Source organism: Lathamus discolor, chromosome Z, assembly GCF_037157495.1.
Source record: "Lathamus discolor isolate bLatDis1 chromosome Z, bLatDis1.hap1, whole genome shotgun sequence".
NCBI classification, from domain to species: Eukaryota; Metazoa; Chordata; class Aves; order Psittaciformes; family Psittacidae; genus Lathamus; species Lathamus discolor.
Window position 1 is genome coordinate 12,968,689 of NC_088909.1, and position 14,880 is coordinate 12,983,568.

Here is a 14,880-nt window from a genome sequence, read left to right on the forward strand (position 1 = left end):
GCAATCTGTTTCTACTTCTAATCACTGAACTTAAAATGTTCCTTGTCAAAAAGGTAGATGGCAGGTGTCTTGTAGTCAGGTAATCTGATAACGTTGTCTAATAATAAGGCCTAGAAAACAAACAAAGACAAAATTTAAGCAGAACCAAACCCTAATTATTATGAAAAGCCACTATTGAACATGATGTATGTTTTAAAATGTATTACCATTCCCCTCAAAATTCAGTAATTCCTTTTATGCAGATTTATTCCAGAAGAACAGGGAGAGCCAAAAGGATACAGCACTTAATTACTCTGTATTCTTACTTAATAAGGATTGAAAAAAAAGAAGTAAATAGTAACCACATCCTCACAAATATAAATGGATAGTCTTAACTTTACTAGTTCCAGGAACAGTGACAACCTACTGATAAATCCAATAAAACAGAGCAGCAACAAATATAATTAAATCAATTTTGGCAGCGCAGCACAGATGAACTATAATCCTGAATTACAAGCTGTCAAAATGGTACTTTATTATATTGTATGATTCAGCCATCACACAGTAAATCAGAATGCCACTGACTGAGCAAGAAGCTCATGACTTCATCAATGCTAGTAAATTGTGACTTCTGTGAAAGGAGGTGTGTCTCTGGAGTGACATGGGTCATTCAAAGTGGTCAGACATCGCTGATTCAGTTGAAATCTCTTACAGTTTTAAAATTGTTTCATTGTTTACAGTTTATGCAGGTTTTGTTTGGATTACATTTTATATCTGAGAGAGAATGTAGTGCTTTTGAAATTATGGAAACACTCATAAATAAGAAGCATTTTATAAGCCACATCAGGCATATTCCTTGCGTGAATCCCTGCCAATTGCAAGGGTTCTTTGGAGAGCAGAGTACTAAATCTCACCCAAGGGTGAATTGAAGAATGGTGAATCTCAGGCATACAAATGGGATCCCTACATATCCATGTGTGAAAAAATACACAGGATTGGTTGGGTTTACATTGTCAGTAGCTATAATCCTTTCAGAATAAACTGTTCCAAAGTCTTATTTTGTTAATGGGATAGTATTTGCAGTCAACTGACAATTTCTTAATTAGCCACTATTAGAATAACTTCCAAGATTCTTTTTTTTTTTTTTTTTTTTTTTAGACTGTTGTAACTCAAAACAGAATAGCTTTGTCTTCCTTGGTGTATGCTTTTTCTCTGCCCTGTCTAAAGTAATGATTACGTATAGTTATGTGTACTACATCTTTGCAGGTCAAATGTTTGGAAAAAGAGAATCATGGTGTTCTCAACAAAATAGTACAAGGGAGTCTACGCTTGGGAAGATTGGAAGAAAAAGTTAAGGTAATCACTGACTGAAAGCTAAATGTTATGTAAAACATTTTGGATTATTTAATGAGAAAAGTCAGTAGTTAATCTGTGTCTGTTCTATGAAAGACTCATGGATTATTTTATAAAGAGTTCTTAAAAAGCAAAATAGATTATAGTTTTCACAAACATCTTTTTCTGTTGTATATGTACATCTGCACATCTGTCATGTCATCACATTTACACCATTACCTGGAGAATTAGTAGTGGTTGTAAAAGTAATTAAAAACTCTATTTGTGTTTCATTTTTGCTCTGTAGTGTAACCCAGTTATCCTCTGCTACTTTTTTGAGGCTGTACTAATGCTTCAACTTAAAACGCATTACATTAGATTTGGAAGAATGAAAAACATCTCGAGTCTGCAGTTATCATCAATACTTTTGTGTGGCCATAGCATAAGATGTTTAGATACTCAGATGATATTCAAACATGCAGCCTCATTAGAGACTACATTATAAGCTACGTTCACAGCTCTCCAAACAAACACAAATTGTAGTGTGTAGTTGTAGTGTAGTGTGAAATACATTTGAAACTTTTGGTTTAACATCTTTGGTGCTACCGTAATGGCTTTTACTGTAAACTCAAGGAAGGAGAAGGATACCTGGTACATTTGTTTCCATATATAGAAAGTAACATATATTGCTTTAAAAAGCTGTTTTGTACTGGGTCAAGTTTATGCAGTTTACCCTAAAGCAAAGAGTCCCTGTACATTGCACTTTGGCAGTGAAGACTACACAGCTGTTCCTGCATCTAAGTGTGCACTACTGTGTTAACAGAGACCAACTGCTTGTGCGCTTCCCTTGTAAGGATCAACACATCACAGGAATTAAAACCAAAGAAAGCAAACCAAATTGTAGATATTAAGAGAAAGCAATAAGCTGAAAAATAGCTCAAATTTGTAAGGAACCCTTCATAAAATACTTAAATGCATGAAATGCTACCATAAAAGAATTCTCTAATTATACTACTATAGCTATAAAATGGTAGCTATGGTAAATGGTAAAATGGTTTTCACCCTCATTCATGTCATCCTAAATACAGAAAACATCTTCCTACCAAGGTAGTGGCTTGTATTCTTCTTAAAGACATATTTAGGTGTAATCTGTCTCCAGTGATAATAGTATTTAAATGCATTAATTTTTCTGAAAGGTTGATATGATTTGATAACGTGGGTGTTACATTATTTCTTATCTTATAAAAGGGTGATTTGCGTTGGCTTTTAGCCATATTCAGCTGTTTCAGCAAGATACAAGATAAGAAACATTATATCATGCAAATTAGAGCATACAGTACTCAGATTACAGGGAGAGGAAAGCTTCAAACTTACAGGTTTGAGTTACTTCCAAGAGCCTACAATGTGAGTCTGTATTTTCTACTTTTTAGACACAACCAGGTATTCTATGGTTACCCTTTGGTGAATTAAATGCCTTGTATCTCACCAGGCACAAGCTCATCCAAAACTGTTGCAGGTGACATTCACTGTGTATGTGTCAGAAGATTTTCTGGGGCTTCCTTCACATCCCTGCAGATGTTATTTGAAGGGAGGAAAGAAGGCAGCTAGGTGGGACAGCCATTCTTCATTGGGAACACATGACATCTACCCCACAGGCGCTAGTCGTCCAAAAAGCTGGCAGCTCCATTCCCTTTAGATCAGTTCCCTCTGAGGTCAGGTCACTTGTGCTTGGCACATGAAAGTGGATCTGGGCTTCTGGTATAGAGATTTTCCTTTTAGTAAATTCTTTTGGAGGAAGCTCCCCTTGCAACACTCCAGGGTTTGGGAAGAGTGTCTGGAAAGCTGCTTGATGGACAAGGACCTGGGGGCGCTGACTGATGGAGCTGAACATGAGGAGCTTGTGCCCAGGCAGCCAAGAAGGCCAGCATCATCCTGCCCTGTACCAGGAATAGTGTAGCCAGCAGGGCCTGGGCAGTGATCATCCCCTGTACACAGCAGTGGTGAGGCTGCATCCCAAATCCTGTGGTCAGTTCTGGACCCCTCACTACAAGAGAGACATTGAGATGCTGGAGTGAGACCAGAGATGGGCGACAGAGCTGGTGCAGGGCCTGGAGCACAAGTGTGATGGGGAACAGCTGAGAGACCTGAGGGTTTTAGTCTGGAGAAGAGAAGGCTCAGGGGGTACCTTGTCACTCTCTACAACTGCCTGAGAGGAGGCTGTGGTGAGGTGGGGTTGGTGTCTTCTCCCAAGGAACAAGCCATAGGACAAGAGGAAATGGCCATGAGCTGCACCAGGGGAGGTTTAGACTGGATATTAGGAAAAATTTCTTCACAGAGAGGGTGATCAGATATTGAAAGATCCTGCCCAGGGATGTGGTGGAGTCCCTGGAAGTCTTCAAAACCCCTGTAGATGAGGCTCTCAGTGACATGGTTTAGTGGTGGTCTTGGCAGTGTTGGGGTGATGGTTGGACTTGATGATCCTGAAGGTCTTTTCCTACCTAGCTGATTCTCTGATTCTAGAATTCTAAAGTAAATTAACAAAAAATTCTGTGGGATTTGCTTTTCATTGAGAAGTCTCAAACTAAATCAAGGTCTGATAGATCTGTAATCACAGAATCACTGTGAAAGTCGTTAAAGCTAAGTAATTGTTATTGCTAAGATAAAACCCAAAACCACATTGCCATTTCTGTGCACAGCTTTATTAGATATTTTAAACTGTCTGTGCTTAAAATAGCAAATAAAAGTGATTCTTTTTATAAATATCCACTTTCAGTTTGGGATGTAGCAATTATGATAAACAAACTTTATAAAGCTTTCACTGGGCAAAAAGTTGTAAGTTATCAATACAACCATATGAAATTTAGAAAATAACTGTAGAGTATTATCAAGAAGATGGAATACAAGTATTTGGAAAAATAGATAATTATTTTGCAGGATCTCTGTTAAAGAAACAAAATGTAGGTATGTATTTTAATTCTGAAAACAAATCATGTTTATTTGTACCTTTATATAGTTCAGTTGATGTCAGAATTTTTCAGGCATATTGAATCATGAAAAATATTAAAGCACAAAAACTGTTCTTTAGTTGGCCCTTTAACATTCAACTGCAAGCTTTTTTGTCATAATTCTTATTACTCAAAACTTTCTGAAAAATCTGTACAGTGGAATATTTAATGTTTCTCTTTGACATCAGAACAAATTTGACTCAAATCTGAACTAGCTTATAATGGGACTGTTTGTTTTTTGTTTCTGACAATGTATTTGATAAAAGCAGGGTAAGGGTGTTAATGAATAACACTCAAATATCTGTTCTGTTTGCAGATACGAGATGGTGGTCTAATACAATTTTTTACTTCAGGATCAAGTGATAGTAACCACCATCTTTGTAGTAAAAGAAACACAGAATAGTGCCATGTTGTCATTTTGCCCATATTCACACACAAGTTATTGGGCTTTAACAAAAATACATGAATATCATACTAGACTCATTTTTATCTGTCCATAAAGGTTAAAGTTTGTGATTAAGTTGTTCTATAGTTCAGTTAAAAATTTACCAATGATAAAACACTGCATCTCAGCTTTGTGAAGAGCAGAGGCACTGGCAGAAGCCATATGCAAGACATACTGTTAGACTGGAGGGAGCAACACACACACATAAATCTTAGGCTCACTTTCTGAATCACTAGTACATAAATCCCAAGAGGGAGGGAATCAAAGTAGAGAAATCCAAGCAGTGATACCAGTATTCTGGGAGCATGCTTGCATAGCTTTGAAAAGAGATCTTGGTCCAGCTGATCCTGAGAATTTAAGAGATATGACTCAGTGCCATGGTCAGCATAGTAATCTGAGGCAGAACTTTGACTGGGAGTCCCTGGGGAGTCTTTTTATTACCAAGCAGTTTGATAATCCATGTGAAGAACTTCAGGATGCCAGGGTTTATTATGTCGAAACTATTTTTTTTACAGTCAGAATTCCATACTGGTTTTTCTTTTAGTATGAGCTTGAACTAATGTTTGTATCATCGGGAGTCCTGGCTCATAGCAGCAAAAGGGACAGCTAACACAGGGAGATCTGTCTCCTACATGAATTATTTTAGTCAAACATCTAGCACAAGTTCTGGGAAGACAACTTAAGGTTTTGGGCTTGCAACTGTGAACAGTAAATCTCTGATAATGGATTTTGCACTCCAGTTCATCATCGGGCACCTTTTCCTTTCCTTTCAGTGCAAACTTAATTCATCTTTAAATTAGACACCCTGTCAAAAAGAAGTCAGATTATATCAAGTTGTTTCATGGATTCTCAATCTCTGTTTTATAGTAATTTTGTCAAACAAGGTTTTAGTAAAAGTAGGTAGAAAACAACCTTTATACTGAACATACCTCTCATCTAGCATCTTCCACTGTAACTCCCCTCATTTTCATGCAGCTTCAATAAACAGGCTGCCCTTATTTTTTCCTACCAGTATCCAGTCTTGGTCCATCTGGCAGGAAGGAAAGACAGTACTTACTAGTTTGCAGTCTGTCCCTGGAGAAGATGGAAGCAAGAAAACTAACCATAAACCCCATATAGTCATTATTGCATTTAGGAGTTGATACGCTGTCAGCAATAATCATAAGAGTCCTTGACACATGGAACTTTATCATTTAACTTCAGTCATAAAACACTTAAACCTGCATTTGTATCATCCAACTGAACTATTGTAGTTGGATTCAATATCATGACAGAACCAGCAAATTATTATGCATAGAGAAGCTTTTGTGTACCAAAAAAGAAAAAGGTTTAAATATGTCTATTTTACTTCCTTCCCCCTGCTCAGTGCTTTCAGTCTGAAAGGTTAGCATAGCAATTTCTTTTTTGATGGGGTGTTTTGTTGGCATTTTTGCCATACTTACTGTGTCATCACAGGAGCTATGTCAGCTTCAGTACCAGCTGCTGCATCCGTGATCATTCCTCATCTCGGGTGCATACTGCATACTGGCAGTGCCATGACTTTGGGCAGACTACCCTCTGCAGCTCTGGAGGAAAATACTACCACTTCCAGCTGCATGTTGTCACCATCTTCCTTAAAATCATCATCTCCACAACTCTGTTCACTGCTACCTGCTTCACTTTAGAGAAAATTAACAGGATGTTGTCTTGAGCAGTTGCAAGGTGGCCTGCTGTGAAGGATCTCTAAGTGCCAGCAGTTGTGTCCATGTGTCCAGAACCACCCCAACCCCACCAGGCTCTCACAGCAAGTAGGGAGCGGCCTGGGCACCCCTCACTTAGTGAAGTGCTGAAGTTCTACATAGAGAATGTAAGTTTCCAGGTCTGGAGCTGGAGGAGGCATTTACTGACAGAGTTGAAAGTTCAGCTTTTCTCCTGCACTTCCTCTGGACTAACTCAAAGCAACCCTTTGCTTAGAAGGAACAGGTGACTTTATCCTTCCATAACATTCCAAGTGCAAGCGTCTAACTCTGCATTTTGAAGACTTCTCTGGGAATCTGAAAACTTGAGTGATATGACTGGTTAACTTGCAGAGGCTTCTTTTCTTATGAGTGACAGGGAAAGCTTAGGGGAAAAAAAAACCCACAACAACAATGGAAGTTAGCATTACTTCTAGGAAATTACTATGCTGTATCACTATCCTGTACATCCAAAAATGAAACTCCAAAATGACACATTTCACAAGAGCTAAAAAGGAAGCAGTTTGTGGAAAGGATTATATAGCCTGTAGCACATACCTAAAAAGTACCCCCCCCCCCCTTTTTTTTTTTTGTTTTCCTTCCTGTAAAAGGCATACTTAAACTTTCTGCTCCAATTCAGATGAAGATAAAAACTTAGTGGTTAACACCTTAGATACAACTTTATATTAGCAAGACATAAATAGCAGTATTTTCAAAGCTTACTAAATAGTTTGCAGTTTTACTAAAGGAAGTTCTTCCATCCCCAAACTCTGTCCTTTTGCCTATATCAAACCTATATCAAGCCTGTAAATATATCTTATTTCCTCTCCCTCCCCCTCCAGCAATGTCAGACTGAAAGGTTAGCATAGCAGTTACTTTTTTGGTGGGTTGTTTTGTCAAGCATCACATTCTGCAGTACAGTAACAGTTTATGCATTCTATTTGCTATCAAAAGAATAAAAGCTAATATTGGATAATACCTGTTGTTTTTGCAGCAGCATGTAGAAACATGTAACTACACAAGCTGTAGTTTTCAACTCCTCCAGCTGTCATGTAATTCAATGGGATGTGATTTCAGAAAGAAAAGTCACTTTGTAAAGGAATAATTTCTTGGGTTTGAGATAAGGCCAATATAGTTAGTTATTGTCAATAAACACAAAATCACTTGTGCTTCACTGAACAGCAGGAACTATTATGTGAAGCAGCAAGATATTTTAAAACTTGAAGCCAGTCTTTTCTTCCTCTTAGTATTAAGATGAAACAATAGAACACAGATGCTTTTTCCATGGTATGTATTGATAAATATGACTGCTGGACAACTGGTAAGCAACACATGCTATGCAGTATAGCTTTGCATTTTGGAAAACAAATCTTTTTTTTCCCCCAGCTAATTCTTTTGACTCTTAGGATGAACATACAGCACTGTACACACTAGTTGCAGAACAAGCTATGATTTTAACACCTTCAATCAATGAATAGGTAAATAAAACCATAATGCAACCTACCTCATATATTTAAGCAAGGCAGCACCAATGTAAAGATTAAACTGCAAATTACTGTCTCTAGCTACTTCTTTTCTTGGTAGTGAGTTATCATTTCTGCTATGATCCTATTTTCCCTATTATCTTCAACTGTTACAGGTATATAAAAAGAAAGCAACTGGGAAGCTTGGAGATATCAGTCTTAAGATGATTGAACAGGAGAAAGAATTTGCTGGGAAGACTGCTTGGTACCAGCATGAAGTGAAGCAGCTTCAGCGTCTGTTGCAAGACAAGCAGGAAACCCTGGATGAAGTGCTGCAGCAGAAAAGGTATAATCAGTCATGGGCAAGAGCAGTCCAAGTAGATCTGATGTGTAAAAGGGGAGGCAACTGCACACAGCAGCCAGCTCTTGCCTGATATGGTATGGTCTCTTAATTCTCAGCTCCAAGACCTTTTGAAAGAGGGATTTATTCTGGATGACTACTAATGTTCTTCAGATTTCTTTTTAAAAAGACTAATAATCTGAGCCTTGTCTTTGCTTCGGGGTGTGTGTATATAGATTATTAAGATATATGTTAATTATTTAATAGCATGTTCTACTAAAGGCTGAACACTTTCCCCTCCAGACCCCTCAACAGTTTTCAGAATAGTAGGAAATTAAGGGAATACATATGATGGGTTTCCTTACCTTACTGTTCTGTTAATAAGTGACTTCGATTGGCTATGTGCAGAATAAAAATATAATTTAACAGATTATACAAGATTATGACTGTCAGTGTTGAAATATCGTATTAATAGAGTCCTTTAAAGGCACATTTCCCTTCTGGCAGTGGAAAGCTTCATATCACACCTTATCAGCATACAGAAAAAAGTTATTACAACTGAAGAGAGGTAATTAAGCAGTCATTTGGCAAGTCATCTCAGCCATTGTGAAATAATAGATCAAAGAATAGTAGAAAAACAGGGTTTGGTACCATCTACCTGATATCGGCAGAGTTTCTCTTGATCACTTTATACAGTGCTATTTTGACTATTCCACATTTATTTGAAAATACTTTATTTAGGATTTTTCATTAATTGTGTTTCATACTTCTGAGTTCATGTTAATAGATAGTTAAAGAGGTTTTTTTAGATGTAGCATATATCATAATTCAAAGTCCCATAATATGGATCTTCAAAAGTTTACCTTTCTGGCCCCAAAGTAGGTAAATGAAATGATATAACACAGGATTGTCAAATAATTAATTACACTTTCCACAGAGCATACTAAACTCCCTTTTTCCTCTTCAGGCTCAATTGACTTTTCTTCACTAAGCACCCAAAATTAGTCCATTCCAATCCTAACCATTCTGTGAATCTGTGAATTGTTCTTTAGATAAAGAAAAGCTTTTAAAGCTTCTAAAGATACGCAAATTTTACTTTCCTGGAAGCTGCTCTGTAGAACCTTCTCAATAATTACAGACTTATGCTAGAGAATATTGGAAATTCACAGCAACCTTTTGCCTACACCAACTGATAAAAAGCCATTTTCTGTTCTTTGGGTGGCTGATAATGACATTTTAATTGTTTACAGAGTAATCTTCTGAGTGATCATTATCACATACCTTTCCTTAGCTGCATGGCACGTTTCAGATATGAACAAAGTTGTTAATGTGCTTCCAGGGTAGAAAACCAGGTTCATAAATGCTTCAGGTCTTCTTTCAGAGGACACTTACCTTTACGAGTTTTCTAAGGTCACAATGTGTTTCATAAGTCTTCTGCAAAGCAGCAGTACCGGGACATCATTACAGCTGCTGTACTTTGGATGTTAAATGCCTTAATCATGAACTGCTTTAGACTGTCCTGAGAAGAGGGCCAACAGTAGAAAATCTTCACAGCCATGCAGAGGCAAGGGAGAGGAGCTGTCATACCCGTAAGGTCACATATAAAATTGTAACACCAATACAGATTGTTAATCTTTGTGATAAGGATTATGTAAATAAACTGTTAGATGAGAGATGAAAATGAATTCTTGTGCCAGCCCAAATAACATTTCTCAGAGATTAAGGCTGGATGACTTCAGTGAGGGCAGAAAGCTCTTGTCTTTTGTAAAGAAGAATCTGCAGTTCCAACCCCCTGCCAGGGGCAGGGACACCTTCCACCAGAGCAGGTTGCTCCAAGCCTCATCCAGCCTGGCCTTAAACACTGCCAGGGATGGGGCAGCCACAGCTTCTCTGGGGAACAGTGTACATCTGTGAGAAACAAACTTAGTGCTTTTTCCAAAAGACATCTGGAAACAGGACACATTTATAGCTGAGTATGTATCTGGTTCTCCAAGTTTGTGTTTGAAGAGGCAAACCAGCTGGTATTGGCACGGTAACTCTGGTTACCAGTAACAAGAATACCAAGGGTTACCTCTGGGGCTGTGATCTGTACAGGGTAATGTCACAGTAGTCATAGTCAAGGATGGCAGTGCTGTGCACAGCTGAGGGAATTTCTGGTGAGATACAGGAAGATGTAAGAGGAGGTTGGGGAGGGCTGTTCTCAGAAGAAACTTGGGTGTTGAGAAAACCAGACTGTCAGCAGCAGTACACTCCCCTTGACAACAGTGTGCTCTGACTGCTCCTTCCAAAGCAACACCAGTGAGTGCTCTCAGATTCTGCACCTCAACTCTGCTTAAAAACTAATCCTCCAAGAAGGGTTCAGATACACCACCACCTCCAAAGCATCTCTTTCTTTGGTACTGAAGAAATTTTAACCATGTGGATAATTTTTAAAACTGATCAATTTTTTCATAAAATCGATGCTTTTATTAGAAGTATTAACAAACAACTGCATGAAGTCATGTTAGCTGGTATGTTTGACAAATCACCTTTTTTATGAAGAAAAAAAACACCCAACACACATTACATAATTTACTCATTTATGCTTGGGTGGTCAGACAAACCGGCCCATAAAGTTATGCCTTAAAAGGCCTTAAGGTTTCCGGAGCTTGTATTTGGCCTTCACAAAGAGGCATTAGCTAAGCACCAAGGCAACCTTCTGATCAGACACTTCAGCCTTGGAGCAAAGAGATGCAAGACTCCTGCCATAAGGGGCATGTGGTACAGACAAGCCCATCTCGGGAAGCAGAACCGCAGCCCCACAGATCCTGATGAATCCTGGATTCAGTGGACAGTGGCAGTCACGATATTTGGACCTTGCCTGTGCTGCTCTTTTACAAGGGTGTGTTGTGACAGGACAAGGGTGAATGGCTTTAAACTGACAGTGGGTAGATTTAGATTAGAGGTTAAGAAGAAGTTCTGCAATGTGATTGTGAGGTGCTGGCACAGGTTGCCCAGAGAAGCTGCGGCTGCCCCATCCCCCAGCAGTGTTCAAGGCCAGGTTGAATGCAGCTTGGAGCAACCTGCTCTAGTGGAAGGTGCCCCTGCCCATGGCAGGGGGTTGGAACTGGATGAGCTTTAAGGTCCCTTCCAGCACAAACCAGTCTGGGATTCTGTGACTAAATCCAACTTACTTACTACATGGGGCCAGATATTTTTTCCCATCTTTGCCTCTCTATCATTACAGTTAGAGAGCTTTTTTTTTTAAAAAAGGGAATGAATTTCAATCATCATTTCAGATCTCACCTGCAGTTTATTATTTGCTTATCCACATATCAAAATCATGTACTGCTGGAAAGCACTTCTTAAATTAGCTTTTTTTAATTTTTTTTTTTTTTTAAGGAAAACAGAAGGGGAACTTGAAATCATTTGGGAATCCACATCCAAAGAAAACAGGAGAATGCGAGAACTCTTATATAAATCCCAGGGAAAGAACAACATGTGGAGCACTGCCATAACTCACGAGCCACATTTAGATGAAAGCTCTCAGAAGGACCTACTATATGGACATGATTTTAGCTATTGTGATGTGAAACTTTCATCCCCTACTAAAAATGAAATTGAGCAAGAATTTCAGTGATAAGAACAAAGATGCATTATGCATCTCAGCCAAGAAACAGAACACAGTGCCTGAAGTTGACTTTCAGCAACACAAGATGTAATGGAAGATCTGCCCTCTTCAAAATGATTGTATTTTTAACGTCATCAGAATAAAAACCAAGTATTATTATTCAGCTGCACCATCAGCAGTGTAGATTTAGCCTAAAATAGGACTTCAGCTTTTGAAGAAAAAGCTGTTCCTTGTTATGGCAAAACGTGGCACAGCTTGAAGTTCACATAAAAGACAGCCAGTTAACAAACTGGTAAGCTTGACCTTCAAACACAGAGACATACCTTGATGCAAAACAAGCAAAGAGCAAGACAGACAGCCTCTGATGCAGTAAATGACACATCTCTATTATGTATGTTTCAATCTAAAACACAGACTCCAATAAATTCTTCCCAAATCACCAAATAAAGGACACATGGAATATGACCAAAGTTGAAAAAAAAAAAATGTGTTGTCTGTTCTCATTCTTCATGATGAAGCATCTTTACTGCCTGTGTGGCAAGGAGTGTCGTGACACACTCCTCTATTCTGAGTTTAATTGCCCTTTTGAATATGTCTTAAGTAAACTGCACAGGGAAAACTCAGTCATACTGGTAATTCCTTGGAAACACAAGTGAGATTTTCAGAACTCTCCATATTGGTTTAACTGTTCTCCCACTGAAGAGGGAATGCCTGAGAATGACACCCCAGCCACATCAGCTTCCTCTTCCCCAGCTCCCCTTTTTGAGGAGTGTTCAATGCCTGGTTCAAAGGACAGAGGACAGCACATCAGCACCAACCCTCTACATGCAGAAATGCTACACTCGCTTTGGCATTTGCATATCATTCAAACATTATGTTAAACTTTAAATGAGCTAAAGTTCATAGAATCTCTGCTTGATCCCACAGTGTCTCCACAGCATTTGCAAGGAAACAGAAAACACGATGTCCCATGAGTTAAAATGACCTTTTGTGGCTCAGGAGCACTTTCTGGTACACCAAGGAGTGCTGTTAGCAGCTATTTCAAATACACATGTACAGATCACATACTTGACATCCTTGGACAGTGAAATCCAGGAATTGTTTCAGATTAACAAAAGCAAATACATTTACAAGAGTGTCAAGTGTCTTACAAACAGTGTTAATGATTAGACAGCTGCTTCTCTCCAGTGCCTTCCAACAGTTTGGAAACAAACTTTTCTTCTCTCAAAGAACTGGTTTTCCCTTAAGTCTTTCAGATGAAAGATGAAGTTCTGAATGTTCTTCGTCTTGCATTAAAACGCTTGTTTTTAGGATGTTTCTATGTCCAAAAATAACATGAAAATCATGTTTACTACACTAGTTTTAGGACTAAAAAAATACATAAAAGGTAGGCATCACACAGAAATGCTCTTCTGAAAAAAAAAAAACCTTTTTTATTAGAACACAACATTTAAACATGCTGAAAACCAAAAAAAAACCCAACACTTCCCCCCGCTAAATAATCCCACTGAAGTGACTAAAGTTGGTAATTTTCAGAGTTATGATTGCCCAATAGGCAACACCACTACTTAAAATAATCAAACAAAAATCCAGTGTCTCAAAAGCTAACTGGAAGCAGCATCTTAAAGGACGATCACCATCGCTTCTACACGTAAGCAGCAGTTAAAAGCTGATTTTCTTTGGGGGCTGGAAAAAGCCCAAATGAGACATTAGAAACCAACCCAACTGGAGGCATTTTGGGTATTTTCACTATTACTGCCTACAGTTTCAGAATTTTGAGAACTGAGGGGAACTCCAGGAGGTGCAGTCAAGGGGGGATTTAACTGCATTACTTGATAACCAAACACCACCAGGAACCACTACTGGGAGTTAATCAGGATATTAAAACATATACTAATGTAAGAGTTAGATGCATTTTTAATTGCCAACATCCACACACACACAATGTTGAAGTCAACTGCTTGAAACACCACCTGAGGAAGGTGCCAGCTCCTGCTGCCAGCACCAAGCATGGTGAAGCAGCACTGAGCACTTCCATAGTTCGCCACTGCAGCTCCAATCAGGTGCAGGGACGGGCTATTTGACAGTGGAGGTTATGGAAGAGTTGTCCAGTGGAAGAGTTGGTTCAGTTGGTTCCTTGGGTTAATGGCCTAGACACAGCTGCTCTGTTATGCTGTATATAACTTGGATGAGGCAGATAAACCTACCATGAACCATAGGAAGATGCAATGTAACCATCACAATGATGACAGACAGGCTAACCTTAACTGTTCCTAGAGACTTTTATGTCACAGACTGAAAATACTTGGAATATGATTTTTCCTGTATGTTGACATAGAACACAGGGATTTATCCAGCAGAAGGAACCCTGTTTCAAGTCAGGTAACAAAACAAATTACAGACTAGACTCATAGAATCAACTAAGTTGGAAAAGACCTTTAAGATCAAGAGGTCCAACCATTACCCCAGGACTGCCAAGATCACCACTAAACCATGTCAGTGAGGGCCTCATCTACTTTGGTTCCATCTGAAACCAGAAGGGAATAACAAGTTTTAAATGGGTTAGGCTAGAATTAAGTTCGAACATGGAAAACTTCTTGTTTCTTAATACCAAATCCATGCTACCATGCAAGTACAAAATCCATCCTCCTGGAATGGACAATGTTCTCTGGTATTAATTTCTCATTAACAATTCACTCCATAAAGATGCACTGCCAATGAAAACATTTATACACCATAAACAACATCATCGCTGGTGAATCAGACACCAGTGCTGGGAAATCTATAATGTACTTTAATTTTTTTTTTCCCAGCACAAAAGCCAACTAAAGCAACTCCTACCCATTCAAAGTGAATTTGCACATCCCTCCCGAAGGGAAACAAGTCTTTTTATGATACTGAACTGCTTTGGTGATAAGATACCAAAGCAGAAGGAAACTATTTCATGGCTTTGACATAGTTGTACATGCATTAACACCAGGGCTCTGCTCT

The 14,880-nt window shown here is 38.7% G+C and overlaps 1 protein-coding gene across 1 annotated transcript in view; it reads left to right on the top strand.

The window, feature by feature from the left end:
- The window catches only part of CEP89 (centrosomal protein 89), a 32,663-nt gene extending 20,242 nt beyond the window's left edge, over window positions 1-12,421 (top strand). The window contains exons 17-19 of the mRNA XM_065662629.1: window positions 1,246-1,335; window positions 8,116-8,285; window positions 11,661-12,421. Coding sequence (XP_065518701.1) covers window positions 1,246-1,335; window positions 8,116-8,285; window positions 11,661-11,898 — 498 coding nt within the window. The 3' untranslated portion in view covers window positions 11,899-12,421. The remainder of the gene's footprint in view (window positions 1-1,245; window positions 1,336-8,115; window positions 8,286-11,660) is intronic.
- Window positions 12,422-14,880: the final 2,459 nt, after the last annotated feature.